The sequence below is a fragment of the Panicum hallii genome, chromosome 4 (genome assembly GCF_002211085.1).
Source record: "Panicum hallii strain FIL2 chromosome 4, PHallii_v3.1, whole genome shotgun sequence".
Lineage (NCBI taxonomy): Eukaryota > Viridiplantae > Streptophyta > Magnoliopsida > Poales > Poaceae > Panicum > Panicum hallii.
The window spans coordinates 37,980,508-38,000,077 of NC_038045.1; the positions used below are offsets into that span (position 1 = coordinate 37,980,508).

The 19,570-nt window shown below is 45.6% G+C and overlaps 1 protein-coding gene across 1 annotated transcript; it reads left to right on the forward strand.

The window, feature by feature from the left end:
• Positions 1–551: 551 nt before the first annotated feature.
• LOC112890034 (protein NOI4-like) lies at positions 552–3,395 on the forward strand. The gene is made up of 3 exons (XM_025956859.1): positions 552–725; positions 2,812–3,003; positions 3,117–3,395. Exons 1-3 carry the CDS (start codon positions 720–722, stop codon positions 3,159–3,161), a joined length of 243 nt encoding a protein of 80 aa, XP_025812644.1. The 5' UTR covers positions 552–719; the 3' UTR covers positions 3,162–3,395.
• Positions 3,396–19,570: the final 16,175 nt, after the last annotated feature.

Sequence of the window (19,570 nt, forward strand, 5' to 3'; positions counted from 1 at the left end):
AATGGAAGTGAAGAGGTTACTACTCGGCAAGCTTGGATGCTAGCTGGGAAAAAATCTTTTACGATGAACTCGTCGCGAATCCAGAGCTTCGCCACGAACGCACAACCAAACCTGAAGGAGGAAAAAAAAACAGCTGATTTTTGTTCGTGTCCCTAAGTAGGAGTAAACAAACCTCCCTACACAGCCTACAGATTCCGAGCGCCAGCGAGGCGCTTCTAGCCACCACCACCGACGTGCGCTCGCGTTTCCACCCTGTCCCCGTCGCCGCTCCCCCACTCGGCCACTCCCACTCCCACTCCCACTCCCGCCGGTCAAACCCCGGCTGCCCCCGCCGTCCGCCGCACCCCACGCACCTCGACCCCACCCGCCCTCGCTGCCCGGTGGACCCGCCCGCCCCGCGCCTCCGGCCGCGCGGCTCACATGTAGGCGCGCCGCCCGGGCCCCGAGAACGCCCGGTAGAAGCCGATTTTTCAGGCGCCTTTTCCTTTTCTTTTCAGTTATTTATTTTATTTTTCCTTTTTTTTACGGGGAGGAGAGAAATACTCCCTCCACTCGAGGTACAAGTTCTCCCCCTTTCTTTCCACCTCGATTCGTCTCCGCTCTTATCCCCCGCTGCGCCCCTGCCTTTCCTCTCCGTCTCCGCCGTCGTCGTTGCCTCCCACCCGCAACCGCACTACTTTCCCCGGCGGATCGGGACCTCTGCTCGGCGCGGTCCATCCATGGCGGTAAGTGCTGCTGCTCTGGACTGGCTTCGCCGTGTGCGGGTGTCTTTTCTCTCTCTTTTTTTTCCACCCCTCCCGGTGATGTTAGCTTCCGGAGTTGGTGTTTCTTGTCTGGATCGAGGTGAGCGCGCCGTGTGATGAATTTCGGCGCAGATACTTTGGAGCGGGGATTTGTTTGTCCTGTTTGTTGGTATATGCAACTCGAGTGGTGGAGTAGGGGATGGGGGGAACGCTTGCGCAGGATGCGATAGGATTTGCTGGTGGGATGGTGTCTTCTCTCGTGTGGTTGTATTGGGGTTCAGATGATCCATGGCTCCTGCAAGTGTTGGGGGTACGTACGTGTAGGGAGGAGGCGTTCCGTTCCGCTGGATTGGTGGGGGTCCTTCATTTTTGCTTTGGATGAGAGCGGCTGATAAGGAATATTGCAAGGTTTTGCTGTAACTGAAACAAAACCATTTAGTGGTCCAGGATTGAAATTTAGCTGTTGTCGCGTATATGCAGAGATAGAAACTCAGCATGAGGGGTTTGAATTTCTTTGTTCGTTACATTTGTGGGTAATACCTTGGGCTGCAGTTTTACTGATCAAACAATAGATTAACATGTTAAAATTATTTGAGGTTAGCATTGAAAATGCAGATGCGGAGATGTAAATTCGAATGGGTGGAGATGGGTGCATGATTTTTGAGGGAACTTCTGTTCACTGAATGTGTGCAGAGTTAGACTTTTCATTCCCGCATGCTGAACCTTGCAGAATTAGAGGCTAATTGTCGTTCAAGAGGCCTGATGCCTTACTAGTACAAATAGAAAGCTACCCCCTCCGTTTCAAATTGTAGGTCGTTTTGGCTTCTCTAGATACTTAATTTTTACTATGTATTTAGACATAGTCTATATCTAGGTGCTGTGCATAGCAAACTCCCTTTACCTAGAAAAGCCAAAACAACATATAATTTGAAATGGGGGGAGTAGTTTAGTTAGTAAAACTTACATTGATGCCCCTTGTATTTCTGAATAGCATGCTTGTCAAGTGTGGTTTGCAGCATTATGAAACTGGATTATTGGTTTCATAATGGAGTATTAGGTTGTCCTTAAGAAAGATACTGGTGGATCTCGTTTTTATATTAGCTCAATGATCAATTTATCAGTTACAAATACAAATAGTGATGCTGCACTTGATGATTGGTTTCATAATGGAGCAGTTGGTTGTCCTTAAGGAAGAAACTGGTGGATCCCTTTCTTTTGTAGTATAGCTCAGTGATCAATTAATCTGTTGCAAATACAAATAGTGACACTGCAGCCTATCCTTCATATAAAGGATGAACCTAATTCCTGTTTTAAGGGGCTGCCGATAGAATCATGCCTGGAAATATCAGCACGGCAGCTGAATCTTCCCATGAAGCTGTTCAACATCTCAGTCTTACCAGATCAAATTTGGCTAACTCTTTATTGTTGTCAGTTGGATCTCTCTCTTTCTGATTGAATATGAACTGTCAACGGTCAAGATATGCTTGTGCAATAAGTCCATAACTTTGTACACAATGTCTTTCGTCTAATGAACTTTGAGCTGCTACTATTCTCCCATGGTGGCATATTATGTTTGTAATCAGAGTACATATATAACTCATGATTGCTGCAAGGCTATTCTCTGCCCTTCTCTGAATATTTTGTTTTGTTTGCATCATCATTCGCATCATCAAGACGCCTGCATATGATGAAGCACAGTCATTATTAGATGCATCTGCCCTGCAATAGGACACCAGCATAATTAGTGGAACCCAACCACCAAAGTCTTGTATGATATATTTGATTTATTTTTCTGTTTTTTCCCCTCAATGGTCTCCTTTGTACCATGACGGCAATCTGCTACTTGCAAAAGCCTGTATTTACTTTATTATTAGTAGATAACACAGTCACACTCAGTATGTGTATTTTGCATGCTGACATGAGCTTGGCATTTCTGATTTCTAATAACAGCTGTTGCTTGGGCACCAGCAAGTCAGCAATATAATGCAGTTTTCACCCTTATTCTTGTCTCCTTACAAAATCACAAGTAGATTCACCCTTTTAACATGGGTAATGGTGTTGTTTCCAGGAGGAATCAGGTCGCCCCTTGCCTAAGTTTGGTGAATGGGACGTGAATGACCCAGCTTCCGCTGATGGATTCACAGTGATATTCAACAAAGCCAGAGATGAGAAGAAGGGTGGCAATGGACAAGAGACCGATTCTCCTTCCAAGGACACCAGGACCGAGAGGGTGGAATCTTATGCTGCCAAGCCGAACTCGGTATGTTTCTTCATGACTTGGATCAGTGCTCATCTTTGAACTCCACCTGATGTCAACACTCGCATGCTCATGATCTTTCCAGTTATCGTTAATGGTATTCTTTGCACTTGCAGAAGAAATGGTTTTGCTGCGTGACAGCCAGCCCCACACAATCCTGAGGAAGACAATCGCCCCCTTGCGGGAATACTGCCCCTTTAATTTTTCTATACATACTATCCATAAGACAGTGTAGAGGTACCCAGGGCTCTCGGGCTCCAGGATGGGTACCTCGTAAAACTCTGGAGTGCGTGTATGTATGTGTGTGTGAGGGTTGTCGACGCACATTTGCAAAGTGGACTTCTGAGTTCTGATTGTAATTGTAGTCCCCCGTCTGTCTTATTTTTGTTGGTTTCGCTGCCTGAGTGATGCGAATGGTTGCTGACTTTGCCCTAGGATATGTGGATTGGTAGAGACGGTGTCGATGCAGCAGGGAGCCGGGAGCGGTAGTTCTATTAGACGCATTCAATCTTGTTACATTTCACGTGGGGGCTCGTAGTGATTAACTGCTGATATCTCGTATCTATGTGGCAGGACAGATATGCTATCCCCCGGCCCCGAGAAATCTGAGAGCACATATCGATGTGTCTTCTCTAGTTTAGCTCGTAGCAACAGAAAAATGTTTTCCAAATAAATGTAAAAGATAAATAGGTAAGAGTGGTAACATATTATGACCTCATGTTCTCACAATTTAATTAAATTTTGAGCCTAAACTTTAAAACTTTTAGACCCTTCACTACCCGTAGAAATTGGGGGGGGGGGGGGGGGGGCGATATATATCCTCTTCCAAAGTTGCTTACATACCTTTCATTTTAACAAAGTTGCTTACATACCTTTCATTTTAAGAGGGTGTTTGGTTTCAAGGTTTATTTTAAGTCCTGTCACATCGAACGTTTCAATACCAGTTAAAAAGACTAAATATAAGTTAATTATAAAAGTAAGTGCATAAGTTTAGAGCTTATTTTCGAGACAAATCTATTAAGGCTAATTAATTTATGATCAGTACATATTTACTATAGCATCACATGAACTAATCATGGACTAATTAGGTTTAATAGATTCATCTCGTGAATAATCCTAGAGGTTATGAAATTTATTTTATTATTAATCTATATTTAATACTTCTAATTAGCATCAAATATCTTTCAGGGTTTAAAATAAAGCTCGGGAACCACGCATGCATGTTTCGGAGATGGGCTGAGGCAGATCGGGTTGGCCCATCAATGAACGTGCGAGCATGCTAGCTAGGACTAGAGGGCAAGGTTTTAAATAACCGGCTATAGCCGCCGCTATAGCCGGATTTAGCTTTTTGGGAGCATAGACGCTAGGAGAAGGTCCATTTGGTGCTAAGCAGGATAGCCCGCTAATAACCTGCTATAGCCAGCTAAATCAGCTAAATTACCATCTCTTAGCCCGCTAAATTTTGACTGGAGATCGAATGGGTCGCTGTCGCTGGCCCGCCTGCTAAACGCAGTGCATCATTTAGGCCGCTAACTTATGGTTGTTGCATCATCTGAACTTTGTGTTAGATTTGTGAAAGCATGAAGTTGAAGTCCTATGTTGTTTCTCTACATGATGAATTGATGATGTACTGAATATTCTGAAAATGTGAACTTGATTTGCAAAATAGCTAAATAGGTTAGCTAAGGCTATAGCTGGATATAGTCTTTTCTTAGCTTTTGAAAAGGTAACCGCTAAGGATCTTAGCAGGATATTTAAAACCTTGGTAGAAGGTCAGCGGGGACAGGTGCAGACAGGTTAACAAAATGATTCGTAATTCAAATGTCAACATTTTAAATATAACACTTCAACATTTTAGGTATACTATTTCAATATTACCTGATAAAATGTTGAACTCGTTTATTTAAAATGTTGAATTGCATCTGCAAAAACGTTGAATCTAGTATTTTGAATGTTGAATATACTAGCTCAGCGTTTATTCTATTTTCTTTTGCCAAAAGATAAGTAAGATATAACGAAAGCGAGTAAAAAAATATTACCATGATCGATGCCCACATCATTTTATTAACGACAGCAGCTCACGCGGTTCTGTACACCCCCACCCCCCGGGGCTCCCATCTGCCTTCCGGTAGATAGATAGCTTGTATATCTATAATCCACTAGAAGCCCAGTAAGCAGCCCAAAACAGCCCGCGAAAGCTGGTCGTTGCCTTCTTTTAGTCTGATGCGCTGCTCCAACGAAAACACAGACGTCTTAGAGTGTGATTGGTTGGGTGGCTTAGCCCCTAGCCAGGCTTATGTAATGCAACTTTGGCCAACATGAGCTAATGCAAAAGAGAGGAGATATCCTGGCTTAGCTAGAATGGAAATATCGGCCGTGCTAGGTAAGCAGTAAGCCAGGCTTGCGCTGGCTCATGTTGGCCAAGCGGCGTGATGCGGTCACCTCTGTCCATGCTTCCAATCCGCATACCCCTACCACGCCGGCATCGGCGTCGCCGAAGCCGCGGCTATTTGGGTACATCGCCTCCATCTCTCCAAGTGAAGGTGCCGCCGCTGCCGCCCATGCCCGCACGGCGGAGGCCCTGGCCGCGGATGGCATGCAGCAGCGCCGGCCCTGCTCCAGTGCTCCTCCACCATCCTCCACCTCCAATCGCTGGATTGAGAGAGGAACAGCAGCAAGGGATTGGTGGAGGAGCTCAAGCTGCTTGGATTGAAGGAAATTCAGAAGAGGGAGATAGTTGTGTGCTGCAGCTGTTTGCTGCCGATTGGAGAGGCCGAGAGGGGAGCAAAGGGAGAGAGGAGCAGAGATTGGATGCAGCACTAGGTGCTGCTCTGCTTGCTAGCTTGCTCGATAGGGAGAAAAGAGCAGAGGAGATGGCGCCATGAACTGCTTGCCATGTACACGGAGGACGGGAGGAGACGACATAAATTCGGAGGAAAATTTAGGTCAGCGGTGCTCTAATTTTGGCCGAATTGAAGGAGTCAGACGGGGAGATTGACCTGGTTACTGAAGGCTGGAGTTTTAAAACTAGAGATTGATTTTTTTTTAAACGAATGAGATTGATGGCTTTGATAGCTGCTGCTCCCTGGGGAAGAAGAATGAAATTGATGGTAAACTCACCGTATGCAAGAAAAGGTGAGCGCATACAATGCAAGTTACACAACCAAACACGATCTTAGAGAGCCAGGATAACCTTACACGACAACCAAACACAGTATTCTTTACTACTACCAGGTTAAGTGTGGCCATGGCTAATTCTTGAGACAATTCTCTGTGAGCCATTATAAAAATTCTCAATTCCATATGTGCCACTGAAAAAAATACTCGCTCCCACCCAGCTACTAATCCAACTTTGTCTGGACTCCGGAACCCTCGCCGTCTATATCAGTCACGTTGACTCTTTGTTTGACTGAATATGAACCAGCAGAGGATGAGGAAGTGCCTGTTTTACCCCTTTGTGTCCTGTGAACTGACCTTGACCCTATCCTTGACCAAACCCAAGTCTCATTTGCCTACTCTTTCTCTTCTCTCCTCCGGCCCGGTCTCCATTCCCACTCGAAACCCTAACAATAGTGTCGGCGGAAGTGGCGGGCGCGGCAAGGGCGTTGAAGACCCCATCCAATCCCTTTAATCTAGCAACAAGAAAAAGGGGGCATAGATGGGTTAGGGAGGGAGGAAGCAAGATGCTGGATCTGTGATCGCGCATCCTGTGCGAAGGCTCGCCGATTCGCAATGGCTGGAGCGGATGAGAGACCTGCATGGCTTCCAGAAGGGTGAGTGTTCCTTTTCTTTCCTTCATTTTCAAGCATTTCATGGTGTTCTTGTAGATGCTAGGGTTAGTGTAGTGTGGTATGTGGAAATCGGTAGTAATGCCTCCATTGGTGTGTGTTCATCTGTAGGATGGACCCAAAAACGAGCTACAACTTAGAAATAAGGATTATTGCCTACAATACCCAAAGCAAATGGTATAGCTTTTCAAAGGTTGTTGATGCTTACACAATAAATTTTAAAGATCTGGTGGAGAAAATTGAGGATAAGTACCCCTGTGGGTATGGTGATGTAGTGAAATTATTCTACTATGCCACTGACACAAAGTCCAACATTGAAGTGACATCTGACCAGGAATTACTTGATATGTTTGACAAACATATCAGTACTAAAAAATGCTACCTGTCCATTGCTTATCATACTCCTAGTCTTGAGCCACCACCCATACTAATATGGGATGATTGTGTTGATTTCCTATATACCCCTTCTATACCAGTTCCTTTGGCAATAGATGGAAGCCATAGCCACTTCACACAGACACCAGCTTGTAGTGAGATAAATGCTGAGGACAAGTTCCTAGAAAACCCTAAACCAGAAAATGAACATGTTGGTGTAGATAGGGAAGGCTTGTACATTGACATTGAAGATGGTAATGCTGCTGATTGGGCTGAAGATGGTAAGGCTGAGATTGACCTTGGCTATAAAGGGCTTTCTGACTCTGAGGATGACTCTGACTCTAATTCTGACTATGTGGAGGATGAGGTTGATGAGATGGTGAAAGATAAATTGCCACCTCATAATCCTAAAATAGTGTATGATAAAGTTGATCCCCTATGGCTGCAGAAAGCATATATCCTGATATAAATGCTTTTAAGTTAGCTTTAGCAACCCATGCAATAAGGAATGAGTTTGAGTTTAACATTCAGAAGAGTGAACCAGGGAGGTACAGGGCATATTGCAGTGGGAGAGCTGATGGTTGTAGATGGAGGATTCATGCTTCTACAATGGGAGACAATTTGATAGTGAAGGTAAATGTTTGTTGTTTTATTTTTTTAATTTTAATTATGAATGTGTTGCTGTTAATTTGTTCATTTGACATATGCAGGTGAAGAAGAACCCTCATGAACATGACTGCCATAGCACCAGAAGAAGTGGAAAGGTGAAATGTGCAACAAAGTAGTGGGTATGTGAGAAGGTAAAGGACTAGGTCTTAGAGAATCCAAAGGTGACTGCTAAGAAACTGCAGAGGAGGATAAATGATGAATACAATGTACTTGTGCACTACAAGAGAGTTTATCATAGTAGAGAGCTTGCAGGGTTCACTAAGCTTGCACTTACTGAGTTGTTTGGTGATTGGAAAGAGAGTTTTGACAACTTGTATAGATTCAAGCTTCAAATTGAGCAGTCTTACCCTGGGAGCTTTGTAGTGATAGATCATCATACAATCAATAATAAGATTAGGTTTAACAGACTATTCTTTGCACTAAAACCATGCATAGATGGGTTTCTTCAAGGTTATAGGCCATATTTGACAGTAGACAATACATTTCTAACTGGCAAGTTCAAAGGCCAGTTGTGTGTAGCTTGTGCAGTAAATGGACACAACTGGATGTATCCGGTTGCTGTAAGAGTAATAGATTCAGAAACAAATGAGAATTAGGAATGGTTCATGGAGAGACTTAAAAGAGGCTATTGGAAACCCAGATGGTCTCACATTCTGCACTCATTGTGGTCAAGCTGTTATGCATGGGTCAGTGAGGTTTTTCCATATGCAGAGCACAGAGAGTGCATGCGACACCTTGTATAGAATTTCAAGAAAAGGTATTCAGGTAAAGTTTTTTATGATAATTTATGGGCATCAGCATACAGTTGGAACTCTTATCTGTTTGAGAAGCAATGGCTATAGCAAAGCCTAAAGAAATGCAGTACTTGCAGCAGAATCATAGTAAGATATGGACAAGGAGTCAGTTCTGCACACTCCCAAAGGTGGACTATGTGACAAATAATCTGGCTGAAAGCTTTAACAACTGGATCAAGCATGACAAGAGTAAGCATTTGGATGATTTGTTGGATGCTATCAGGTAGAAGCTTTTGATCAAGTGGAACCACAGCAAGAAGATTGCAAGGAACATGGATGGCAAGATTCTTGAGCATATTGTGAGAAAGCTGAAGGAACAAAGCAGGAACTTAGATATCAATGTCATATCCAATTGTGATGCCATTGCAGAGGTGAGTGCAAGAGGAGCTTCAGGTTACAGGTTTGTTGTTAATATAGATGAAAGGACTTGTTCATGTAGGGCTTGGCAAGTATTTGGGCTACCTTGCAAGCATGCTCTTGCCTTCTTTACAAGCATCAGTAGAGAGAAAATTGAAGATCATGTGGACCATTTCTATTCAGTTGAAAAGTTCAGAGCAGCATATGAGGGCATCATTCCTACTATACCAGACAAGACCATGTGGCCCAAGTCAGACCATGGGTTTTTCATGTATCCAGCTCTACTGAAGGCAACAACTGGTAGGAGAAGGCATAATAGGAACAAATCAAGTGCAGAAGGTGGCACTGGCACCAAGGGCAAGCACCAATGTCCAATTTGTCGTGATTATGGCCATCACTGGTACACTTGTAAAGAAGTAGATCCTGCTGATATTGCAACAATATTTGCTGAAAGGTCTGCTCAGCAACTTATGAATATTTTACAACTCTATACCATATCTACTAACACAATCTGTTACAATGTAGGGGACCCCCAAAGAAGAGGAAGAAGACACAATCAGCATCAACTGAAAGAAGCCTTGTGCCTGTCTGTGACCCTATGCAAACCAGTATGGTTTTCCCAGCATTGCCCAGTACAACATCTTCTAGGAACCAAAGGAACAGCATAAACACATCATCAGCAACCGATAAGAAGAAAAAGAGGAGCACAAGCACATCATCAGCAGCTGCAAAGAAGGAAAAGAGCACAAGCACACCATCTACAGCTTTCGACTCTGTCAGGTTAGCTACCTATTGTTGCTCATCATCAATAACTACATAAACAACATGTGTTCTAACTGGTTCTGGTTCTAACATATCTGCAGTAAAAGATCTGCTACTGGTTCTAACCAGCTGGATCATGTCACTCTCAGCACTGAGTTCCCTGCAGGATGCATCATGAACAACAACCAGATGAACTCTCTCCATTATCACATGTGCATGTTAGATTCCCCCCTCTCGATCTCATTGTATACTTTAAGCTGATGATGTTCACTTCAATTTTTGAAAAGAACATGAGTAAAAGCAAAGCCAATATGTTCAACATTTTGAAATAACACTTTCCACATTTCTTCAGATCTAACTCAACATTTGAGATAAACTAATTCTACATTTTATATAGTAACGTTGAAAAGAGTATGTCGAAAATATTGGAACAATATATTCACAATTTTAAAATGTTATATTCAGTTTGTTGATTTTTTAAAGAACAAATAATATAAAAGTATATTCAAATTGGATCTCATTTTGTTGTATTAATTCTAAATAATATTTAGGTTCAAACGGAATCTAAAATAGGTGCATGGTTTAAGATAAGTTCCTTTGAATGTTCAGTTTCTAAAAGTTTTACAACCCAGAGCTGCAATTATACTTGGCTTTGCTACGTACGGACGTACCTCCGTTTCCTCCACATGGTCTGGGAAAGCGCTCGGTCACTTGGATGGGATTGGTTGCAATGCGGCTGATTTCTAGATATTGGATTCATGCATGCACACGGATCTTAAACGGAAGTTAGAGCATCTCCAAAAGACTAGATATATCCCTAGTTAAAAATAGAGATTTGGAGGGCAGCTAAAAAATAAAATACTTCCTATGGGGTAAACCAACGGCCTAGCTAAAGCTGGACTCTCCATATTCAAAAAAGGCCCACGTCATCTCCTGAAGCGTCGCTGCGCCGCCCCTCGCGATTTCGCGCGCCGCCGCGCCTCGCGATCTCCCGCGACGCTGTGCCGCTGGCCATCTCAAGCTGCATAACTGATAAACATTCTTGCCAAAATAAGATTGATTGCATACTGGCCTGACGATCTGTGCAATGCCTAATTGCCTAACTGATCCGAAAAGAAAGCAAAAGACAAGGGACTCCAACTAGGAGTTGAACATCGATACTAGCTAGGAAGATTGAACAGGACTCTGAAAGCAACGACAACACCTGAAGTTGAGCAGGACTCTGACGAACTGAAAGTCTAAAACAAAGACACTAGCTAGGAAGCTTTTTTTGTCTCAAGCACCATTCCAGTGCATACATATAATAAACATTATCCTGATAATTAAGATAACAGTACCCATAATTTAAAATCTAGACTATCTGTCAGTGAAATCTAGATACGATAAACAGTATCCATAATTAAGATAACAACACTTCCAAAAAAGATAACAGTTTAATCACTTCCAAAGATCACATGGGTGTATATTTGACATATACTTGATTTTCAAGCAAAATAGTGTCTCTGCCCATCAGGATAGCACCGTTCCTTCCCAGAACATGTGAATTAGAGTGGAAACCGAATTAGTTTCCACCTCGATCTATCTCAATATGTATGGATTGGAAGGGATTTCCCTCCCTATTCAATTAAGGACTAATGCAGCCATGTAGGTTTAGTTGAAATCACACAATTTCTCCCTATTGGAAAATAACACCATTATTATTACTTAGTTCTTTGACTGCCATGCACATGCCTATATACGTAGTACATTTGCACCTTTAAATAGTTTGGGACTTGTATGATTTTATCCCATCACAAAATTTCAAGCTCTGCATCCATTGTTGATGACTCAAGTCATTTGCAGTATCAAAGATGAAACCCCCCACTTTTTCATGGTTGTGTACACCGTGCTCACAGTGTTAACTTGACTGCAAATAGTGTTAACTTAGTTCAATTTCAACTCTTCCATGATAACGATTTGTGGCCGCACCAAATTCTTATTCTTTTCTCGTTCTTAAGTGCATTACTGCTCTGACCAAATTTTTTGCTTATCCCAGTTATCTGTACCAACCATAGTACATTTACTAATATAATGATTTGTAGCATACATGTGCTGACACTATTTTCATATAATCTCTACTGGCCCTTTTACCTATGTTAGCAGTTGATCCCAAGCTCTATAAAACAACACCTAAGGCAGAAGTATGGCATCGTATCTGGGGCTATTAGGTTATTGATGAAATTTTCTCCCTCTGCCATTGAAGTAGTAAAAATACCAGCATGCCTTAGTGCCATACTGTCATTCAACCGCTTGTTTTGAATGAACGGATTTAATTGTTTAGCTGGGACCTTAGCACTCTGAATACTCTTCTGTTCCATGACCCTTCCACTTGAACATAACAAAATGGCCAGGGATTCATCTCCTGGTTAGCAATTCCACAGTCTCATGGATTCTATGAAATTATGATTGCTTTGTTTGATTATCTAGCCAAGGTGTTTGATTATGCAATCTCTGTGTGGTGCACAGCCACCACGGCTGTTTCACAGTTATTCTAGAGTTGAGAGACCAACTGACGACCTTGTATGCTTGACACAGTTTACCAGTGACCTTGAGGACATGTAATGTTCATTTGCTGGTTCAGTTTTTGAGAGATTAACTCGGGTTCCTATATATCTATGTTATTAATTACAAGTAAACTTCTGAGACCAAGCCCCAATCCTTTGGACAAATCAACTAATATAGTGTATCTCCTATTCCTGCACCTGTAGGCAGTAAACACGGATAGAAAGGATGTTCGTGTACGCAGACTTAGGAAGGAGAAGAGTCAAGAGATATGGTCCAAGCTAATTGTGTTCATTCATGGGAAGTAGCAGTTGAATTTCACTAAGACACACTGGTGTCGTAACTACAGCAAGGGCAGGGATTTGTGCCCGCTAGTAATACTTCTTGTTAGTTGAGCTTGGTTGCCCCATTTCAATATTGTGAAGCGCGAACCATTGGCACTAGTTCCTGAAAATATGTAGTGGTGATCATACACAAAAGAGTTGTATTTGGATTTGACACCAGTGTGAAATTAAGTACTGTTATAATATATCTGTATAAATAGATAAAATGAATGCTATTATTAAACTTTTTGGTTTATAAAATACACTCATTTCCTTTAATATTTATTGCATTGAAATCTAATTCTTGTGCCACTGATTGTGGGTTTCTCAAAGGCAGTTCTGAATGGATTTTGGACTTGCGTTAAAATACTGATCTAATTTTCTATGAACCAATGTATGGTAGGTACATCAAGGATGAGTTAAAAACAATCCAGGCAGTCCTAAGAGCTGCCGAAGTAGAGAAGAAGAAAGATGAGTTACTAAGGGCGTGTTTGGCATGACTCTCGAGTCCAACTCCAAAGGGGAGCCGGCCAGAGCTAGCCAAATGTCGCAACTTCAGAGCAAAATGCTCCCGGAGCCGTAGTGCATTTTCGATCGGAGTTTCGGAGCACCTGGTTTCCAGCTCCGAATGCTCCTCTTACGAACCTCGTCGTGGAGTTCCGATGAAATTACCCGCCACTGCCACTCGTTACAAGAAAACGTTTCAATTCTCTCTTTTTTCTTCTCTCCCGAACTCGTCTCTCCCGCTCCCCACAACTCTCCACCGCCCCTTCTCCCCTAACCCTAGCCGCCCGTCCGGCCACCCGCCGCCGCCCCTCCTCCGGCCCCCAGCCGACCCTCCGCCGCCCGTCCTACCAGGAGCCGCCACCCGCCACCGCCGCCCGTCCGGCCAACCGCCGCTGCCGTCCTCCGGCCACCCGCCACTGCCGCCCGTCCGGCCAGGAGCCGCCCCTCCTCCGGCCCCCCGCCGACTCTCCGCCCCTCCACAGACCGGCACTGCGTCGCCCCTATCTCCCTCCGCTGCCCCTGCCCAATGTGAGTTCATTTGTTTCTGTAACATCCCAATTTTCATCACTTTGAAGAAGATGCAAGACAACTCTCTAAGACCTTCTCCATTAAGCAAAAGCGAGATATTTTCAAGGCAACTCTCTAGATCCTTAGCCACTAAGCCATAGTGAGATATTTTCAAGACAACTCTCTAGATTCTTAGCCACTAAGCAATAGTGAGATATTTTCAAGGCAACTCTCTAGATCCTTAGCCCCTAAGCAAGAATAAAATATTCTCAAGGATCCTTCTCCACTAAGCAAGGGGGGAGATATTTTCCATGGAAGACTCTAGAAATAGTAATAAATAAAATTTTGAAAATGTTAAGATATTTTGGAATTCTCTAGAAGGAGGACACTTGTCCTAATACCATGGCTTCCCTTGACCTATAAATAGAGCCCCCTCCTTGCCATGACATCCACCCATGAGCAAGGTAGATAGGTTGTGGTAGGGCTAGGAGGGTTAGTGCTGGACTAGCCACTTAAAGGCGCGTGTTCCTTCGGGACTTTGCCGCTCCAATAAGGTAAGTGTTTTTATAAGCGTTAGCCTCCTAGTTAATCTTAAGTACTTAGTATATAAGTTGTGATTCAAAAGGACCCGGTACACTAAGTAACCAGAAGCCTCTCAAGTCACCGCACCACGCCCTAATTCTCAGATAATCATAACATCGCCTACTTCCTTCACAATAACTTCATCATCCCCTGGAAACCACAAAGTACTCACACCATTGACCTTGGAATAAACCGTCATGCACAGTGCCGGCCAAGATATTTTTCCGCCGCGCACGCTCGCTCTCGCCCGCGCACGTGCAACACGTCGGCCCCACGACGGGACCGCGCACTGCCGCCGGCACCACGCCGTGCCGCCCACCTCCGTGGCCCCACGACGGGACCGCACACTGCCGCCGGCACCGCGTCGTGCCGCCCACCTCCGTGTCCCCACGTCGCCCACGCCACCGCAGCGTCCTTGCCGGCTTTGCCGCCTCGATGCTCGCGCCTTCAGCACCGTCACTGTTTGAGTTGACGGCGAGCTGCCGCAGCCCACGCCGTCGCCCGTCCCCGTGCGACGCCACTGCTACTCCCCTCGCCTATAAAAGGAGCGAGGCCGTGACGAACTCCATCACCAGCCCAAGTACACCGAGCCGCTTCACTCCGCTAGCTGAACCACTCCTCACGAGCCCAGCTCACTCACGAGACGAAGCCCCAACAGTGGACCCTATTCCTCGAGCTGTTGCACGCCAAGGTGAGATGGCAGGCAGCCCCGATCATTAACTCCGCAATACTAATAAAGGCCCAAAACATCCACCAGGCCGTGAGCACCTAACCCAAATCATACTATTTAAGTACCAACCAAAACTATAAACCCAATATCTCCTTCATATCAACTCCTATTGTCATTTCCATTTGAGCTTATTTTATAGCTTGCTTGTGTTTGTTTGCCGGTTGTGCCGTTTCCGCCCGTAGATCACGCAGTGACCGAGGAGGAGCCTGCCAAGGAGCCAGAAGACCCATACCGCGAGCAGGAAGCCGCCGCCAACGACGCATACGTAAGCGAAGGCAAGTTTCATTGACCCTTACGTGAGCGATTGCATCCATGTGAGGACGTTTAGTTGTAGCCTGATTTAGGATCGATTACATGTACCGGTACTTGAGTGATCGAGTGTGCTCATACCTACATATGAGTAGTTATGCATATCCAGAGTTGAGGCTAGGTTATGAAGGAATTTGGCTGAGGCTAGGGCAGCTGGGTATGCTGGAAGCCGGCGCTACCGTGGTGGTAGACTGGCAGGTGAGTGCTACCGTGGAGGTAGGCTCGAGTTGATGTGTTGAGGGATGGCTGCTGCCCTGGCGAACCATAAGGACCGAGTTGTTTTGACATCTCACCTAGCTTACCTTAGTACGACCACAGGTTCCGTTATGGGGCGGACTTAGCCTAATCCCACTGGTTAGCCTGACGGTCGCGGGGATGTTTCATGGGTATAGACTATTGTGGTCAGGGCCCGAGGGTTTGTGCAGCCGGGCTGGGGCGTGACCACGGCTGGGTGTCAGCTATGTCGATTGTCCATGCGGGCAGTCGAGCTTGTGGGTACAGTGTACGACCTCTGCAGAGTGTAGAATCCATTCAAATGGTCCGTGTCCACGGAATGGACAAGCTACGGTGTGGTCCTAACAACTAGTGAGCTACCTACTGTGGGTTGTGTCGGGAAGAAGGGCGTACCATGAGTTGCATTGCATATGCATTGTGGTTAATGTGAGTCATGCATGACATTCCCCTCCCGTAGGGTGAGGTGGAACTTGCTGAGTACTCTTGTACTCAACCCTTGTTGATTTTTCTCTAGAGGATCCCGACGTTGTTCCAAAAGACTGTGAGTAGATCGTGTCCGCACCCAAGCTGGTCGAGTGGAGTCATGATGGATGAAGAGCTAGTCCTCCACGCCGTCATGATAGTCACTATCCTATGTTTGAGTTGTGTAGCTCTGTGTTGTCGCATTACTCCTCGTGTACTTGTAGAATAAAGCTCTGTATGACTCTGGACTCCACTTGATGTAACATGTATTATGCCGGAGACTTTGTTCGGTAATTAATACATGGTTTAGCCTTGATCTTCGGGTCGGGGCGCTTCAGGTGGTATCAGAGCCATGCTTGGCTGTAGGACACGAATCGGTAGTAACGAGGACCGTAGGAGCCCTAGGATGGTCAATTCTTGAAACCCTATTACTCCTTATAACTTTATCCTTATTATGCTAACCCTACCTTTGTAAGTTAGATGGCGGATGACTGGACCACCACCTACTGCATCAACGAGGATGGATTCCCCAGGGTGCTTTATGCTGCCACGGTGTGACTAGATATTCCGGAACGATCGGAGTACGTGGGTCGCGAGTTCATGGAGCATGGCACCGAAAGCTGTGAGGTCACCGTCCATATTGGCGCCAGCGATAAATACTTGGAGATGCAACCCTGGAGTGTCACCGCCACTGGAGCCCGTATGCCTGACACCATTCAACTTGCAGCTCGCAAGGCACTGCGGCACCTGTGCCAGATGTTCGAATGGCACTTGGGTTCCACTCCCATGAAGTACTTTCCACTGTTGGATCGTAACCGTCCTGCTTGGGCGGCAAGGATCCGCAACCTAGAAAGTCCTGCTGGGACAGAGAAGAACCCCACAGTTGTCGCTATGTCGGGCTATTTGCTTAGCCTCGATGATTTGTGCGACCAACTGCATCAACGCGTGAGAAATTTGATCCAACGTGCTGAGAGAGCGGAGTCCCGTTGGCATAAGGCTAAGCTGGCCTTAGCGCAGGCAGAAGCCCGAGCAGCTGAAGCAGAGAGCCGCCTCGCCATGGCCGAAGAAAATCTTAGGGAGCAGGCAGACCGCCATAGCCAGCTTCTTAGAGGTGTCTACCTAGTAGATCGCGCCAAGCGTAAGGGACACCATCCTGGGACTGCCACTGAGTCAACCATCCTAGAGGGGATCCCACTATACCCTTTGTCTCAACCGCGCAGGAGGATTTGCGAACCAGTGCCGCCCACGCCTCCCGCGTCTCCCCGAGATCCTGGAAACAGTGATCCCGAGGACCGTGTTGTAGGGATCAGTAGTCGAGTCATCCCGGCTGACCCTTAAAAGTCGAGCCTCGTTATTGTAATCCGTCGTGACATGTATCCCTGCTTGTTTGAATGAATGCTTGTGTGGTGCTTGAATGACTTGTTGATATTGTGTGCTATTATATATTTATATACATGCAAATCTACCCTAGTAATAAATAGGGAGAGCCACCTAATTTTATCCTATCCCTCCTTGACCGCAGATGTCCCATCGTTCGAGCCGAGTCCAGGGACTCCATGCTCAGGAGGGCGGTGACGAGGTCAATCCGAGGAACCAGGCCCCTCCGAATGTAGCTCTAGAAGAAAATGGACACCTACCGCAGCTACCTCCTCGTGCCCCCGCACCCATTGACCTAGCAGCCATACTACAGCAACAGAACCAACTCCTTCAAGTTCTTGTGACCACCCTCACAGCTCAAGCTCAAGGCAATCTTGGCAACAGTAGACCTGCAATGCATCAAGGCAATGGCAGCAGGATTGCAGACTTCAACCGCTTGCAGCCACCTAAGTTTGGAGGATCCGACAACCCGATTGAGGCTGATGACTGGATCAGAGAAATCGAGATGAAGCTAGAAGTTGTTCATGCTGATGACCGTGATAAGGTGTTATTGGCCGTCCAGCAACTGAGAGGACCAGCTTTAGCATGGTGGCAAAGCTACAGAGAGATGAATGAGGATGCTAACGCCATGCTTTGGGATAGATTTGTCAAAGTGTTTAAGGAGCATCACATTCCTAGGAGTGTGATGAAGCTTAAGTTGGAGGAGTTCATGAGTCTCCAGCAAGGGAATCTGTCAGTGACAGAGTATCTGCATAAATTCATGGAGCTGTCCCGTTATACCTCAGAAGTGCTGAAGACAGATGAACAGAAGCAAGATGCCTTCCTTCGTGGTTTGGATCCGGAGATAAGGACCCTTCTTGGAGTTTCTATTTACCCGGATTTCAACACCCTAGTTAACAAGGCTATCACTAGTACGAAGCACAAGAAGGAAGAAATGAAGGACAAAAAGAGGAAGTTTGAAAGCAAGAAGGTGTTTCACCAGGAGAAGGCCCAGAAAATTTAGCACCCAGCTTATTCTGGACCGAAGAGTCATAGTGTGGTGTCTTACAAGGTGCCTACTACATCATTCAGGCAGCCATCTCAGTCTGCACCTGCTAAGACTCAAGGTATTAACCACACTCAGTCAGCCGGAGGGAGCCAGCTGACCAACCCGAAGGCTTGCTTTAACTGCCGTGAGACAGGGCACTTTATTGCCAACTGTCCCTATAAGAACAAGCCAGCACCGTCTGTCTTCTCCAACTCAGTGAATGGACCAAAGCAAGCATCTGGAGCCAGCCGTGGAGCACCAGCAAAGAGTCAACAGTCATTTGGAAAGGCGAAGGTGAACCACGTCTACGCCGAAGAAGCTGAGGATGCCCCAGGAGTGATACTCGGTGAGTTCCTGGTCCAATCAGTTCTTGCAACTGTGCTTTTCGACTCCGGTGCATCGCATTCCTTTATCTCGTCAAGCTTTGCGGAAGCTAATAATGTTGATACGGTAGCCCTTAAGGGGCCATTAATAACTCAGTCCCCGGGAGGCCACATACCTTGCCACTTAGGAGTTATCGGCATCCCTATTAACCTAAGTGGGTAGTGTTCTTAGCCAACCTAGTGGTACTCAACTCCCAAGGGATAGATGTTATCCTCGGGATGGATTGGTTAACCAAGCACCGAGGAAGCATAGCGTGTGCAGAAAGGACTGTGACCGTGACCAATCATCATGGAGAAACGGTCACTTGCCATGTTAAGGTCAGTAGACCAGGCCCCATGCTGCACAACCTAAAGGCTGAAACACCGAAGGAGGTACCGGTAGTAGCGGAGTATATGGATATGTTCCCTGAAGAATTACCGGGTATGCCTCCAGAGCGTGAAGTGGAATTCGCCATTGACCTAGTCCCCGGTACAGCCCCTATTGCTAAGAGACCCTATAGGATGGCAGCCCCAGAGCTAGCCGAGTTGAAAAAGCAATTAGATGAGCTTTTGCAAAAAGGTTATATAAGACCTAGCTCATCGCCGTGGGGAGCACCTGTCCTTTTTGTCAAGAAGAAGGATGGAAGCATGAGGCTATGTGTGGATTATAGAGCCCTGAATGAGGTCACCATCAAGAACAAGTACCCATTGCCTCGGATAGATGATCTGTTTGATTAGCTGAAAGGAGCCAAGTTCTTTTCCAAGATAGACCTGAGGTTAGGCTATTACCAGTTGAGGATTAGGCCAGAAGATGTGCCTAAGACGGCTTTTGTGACTCGTTATGGTCAATACGAGTTCACGGTA

Excerpts from the sequence above, each read along its gene's own strand:
- LOC112890034 (XM_025956859.1), top strand. Across the intron at positions 3,004-3,116 it reads ATGCTGCCAAGCCGAACTCG|AAGAAATGGTTTTGCTGCGT; the intron begins GTATGTTTCTTC and ends TTGCACTTGCAG.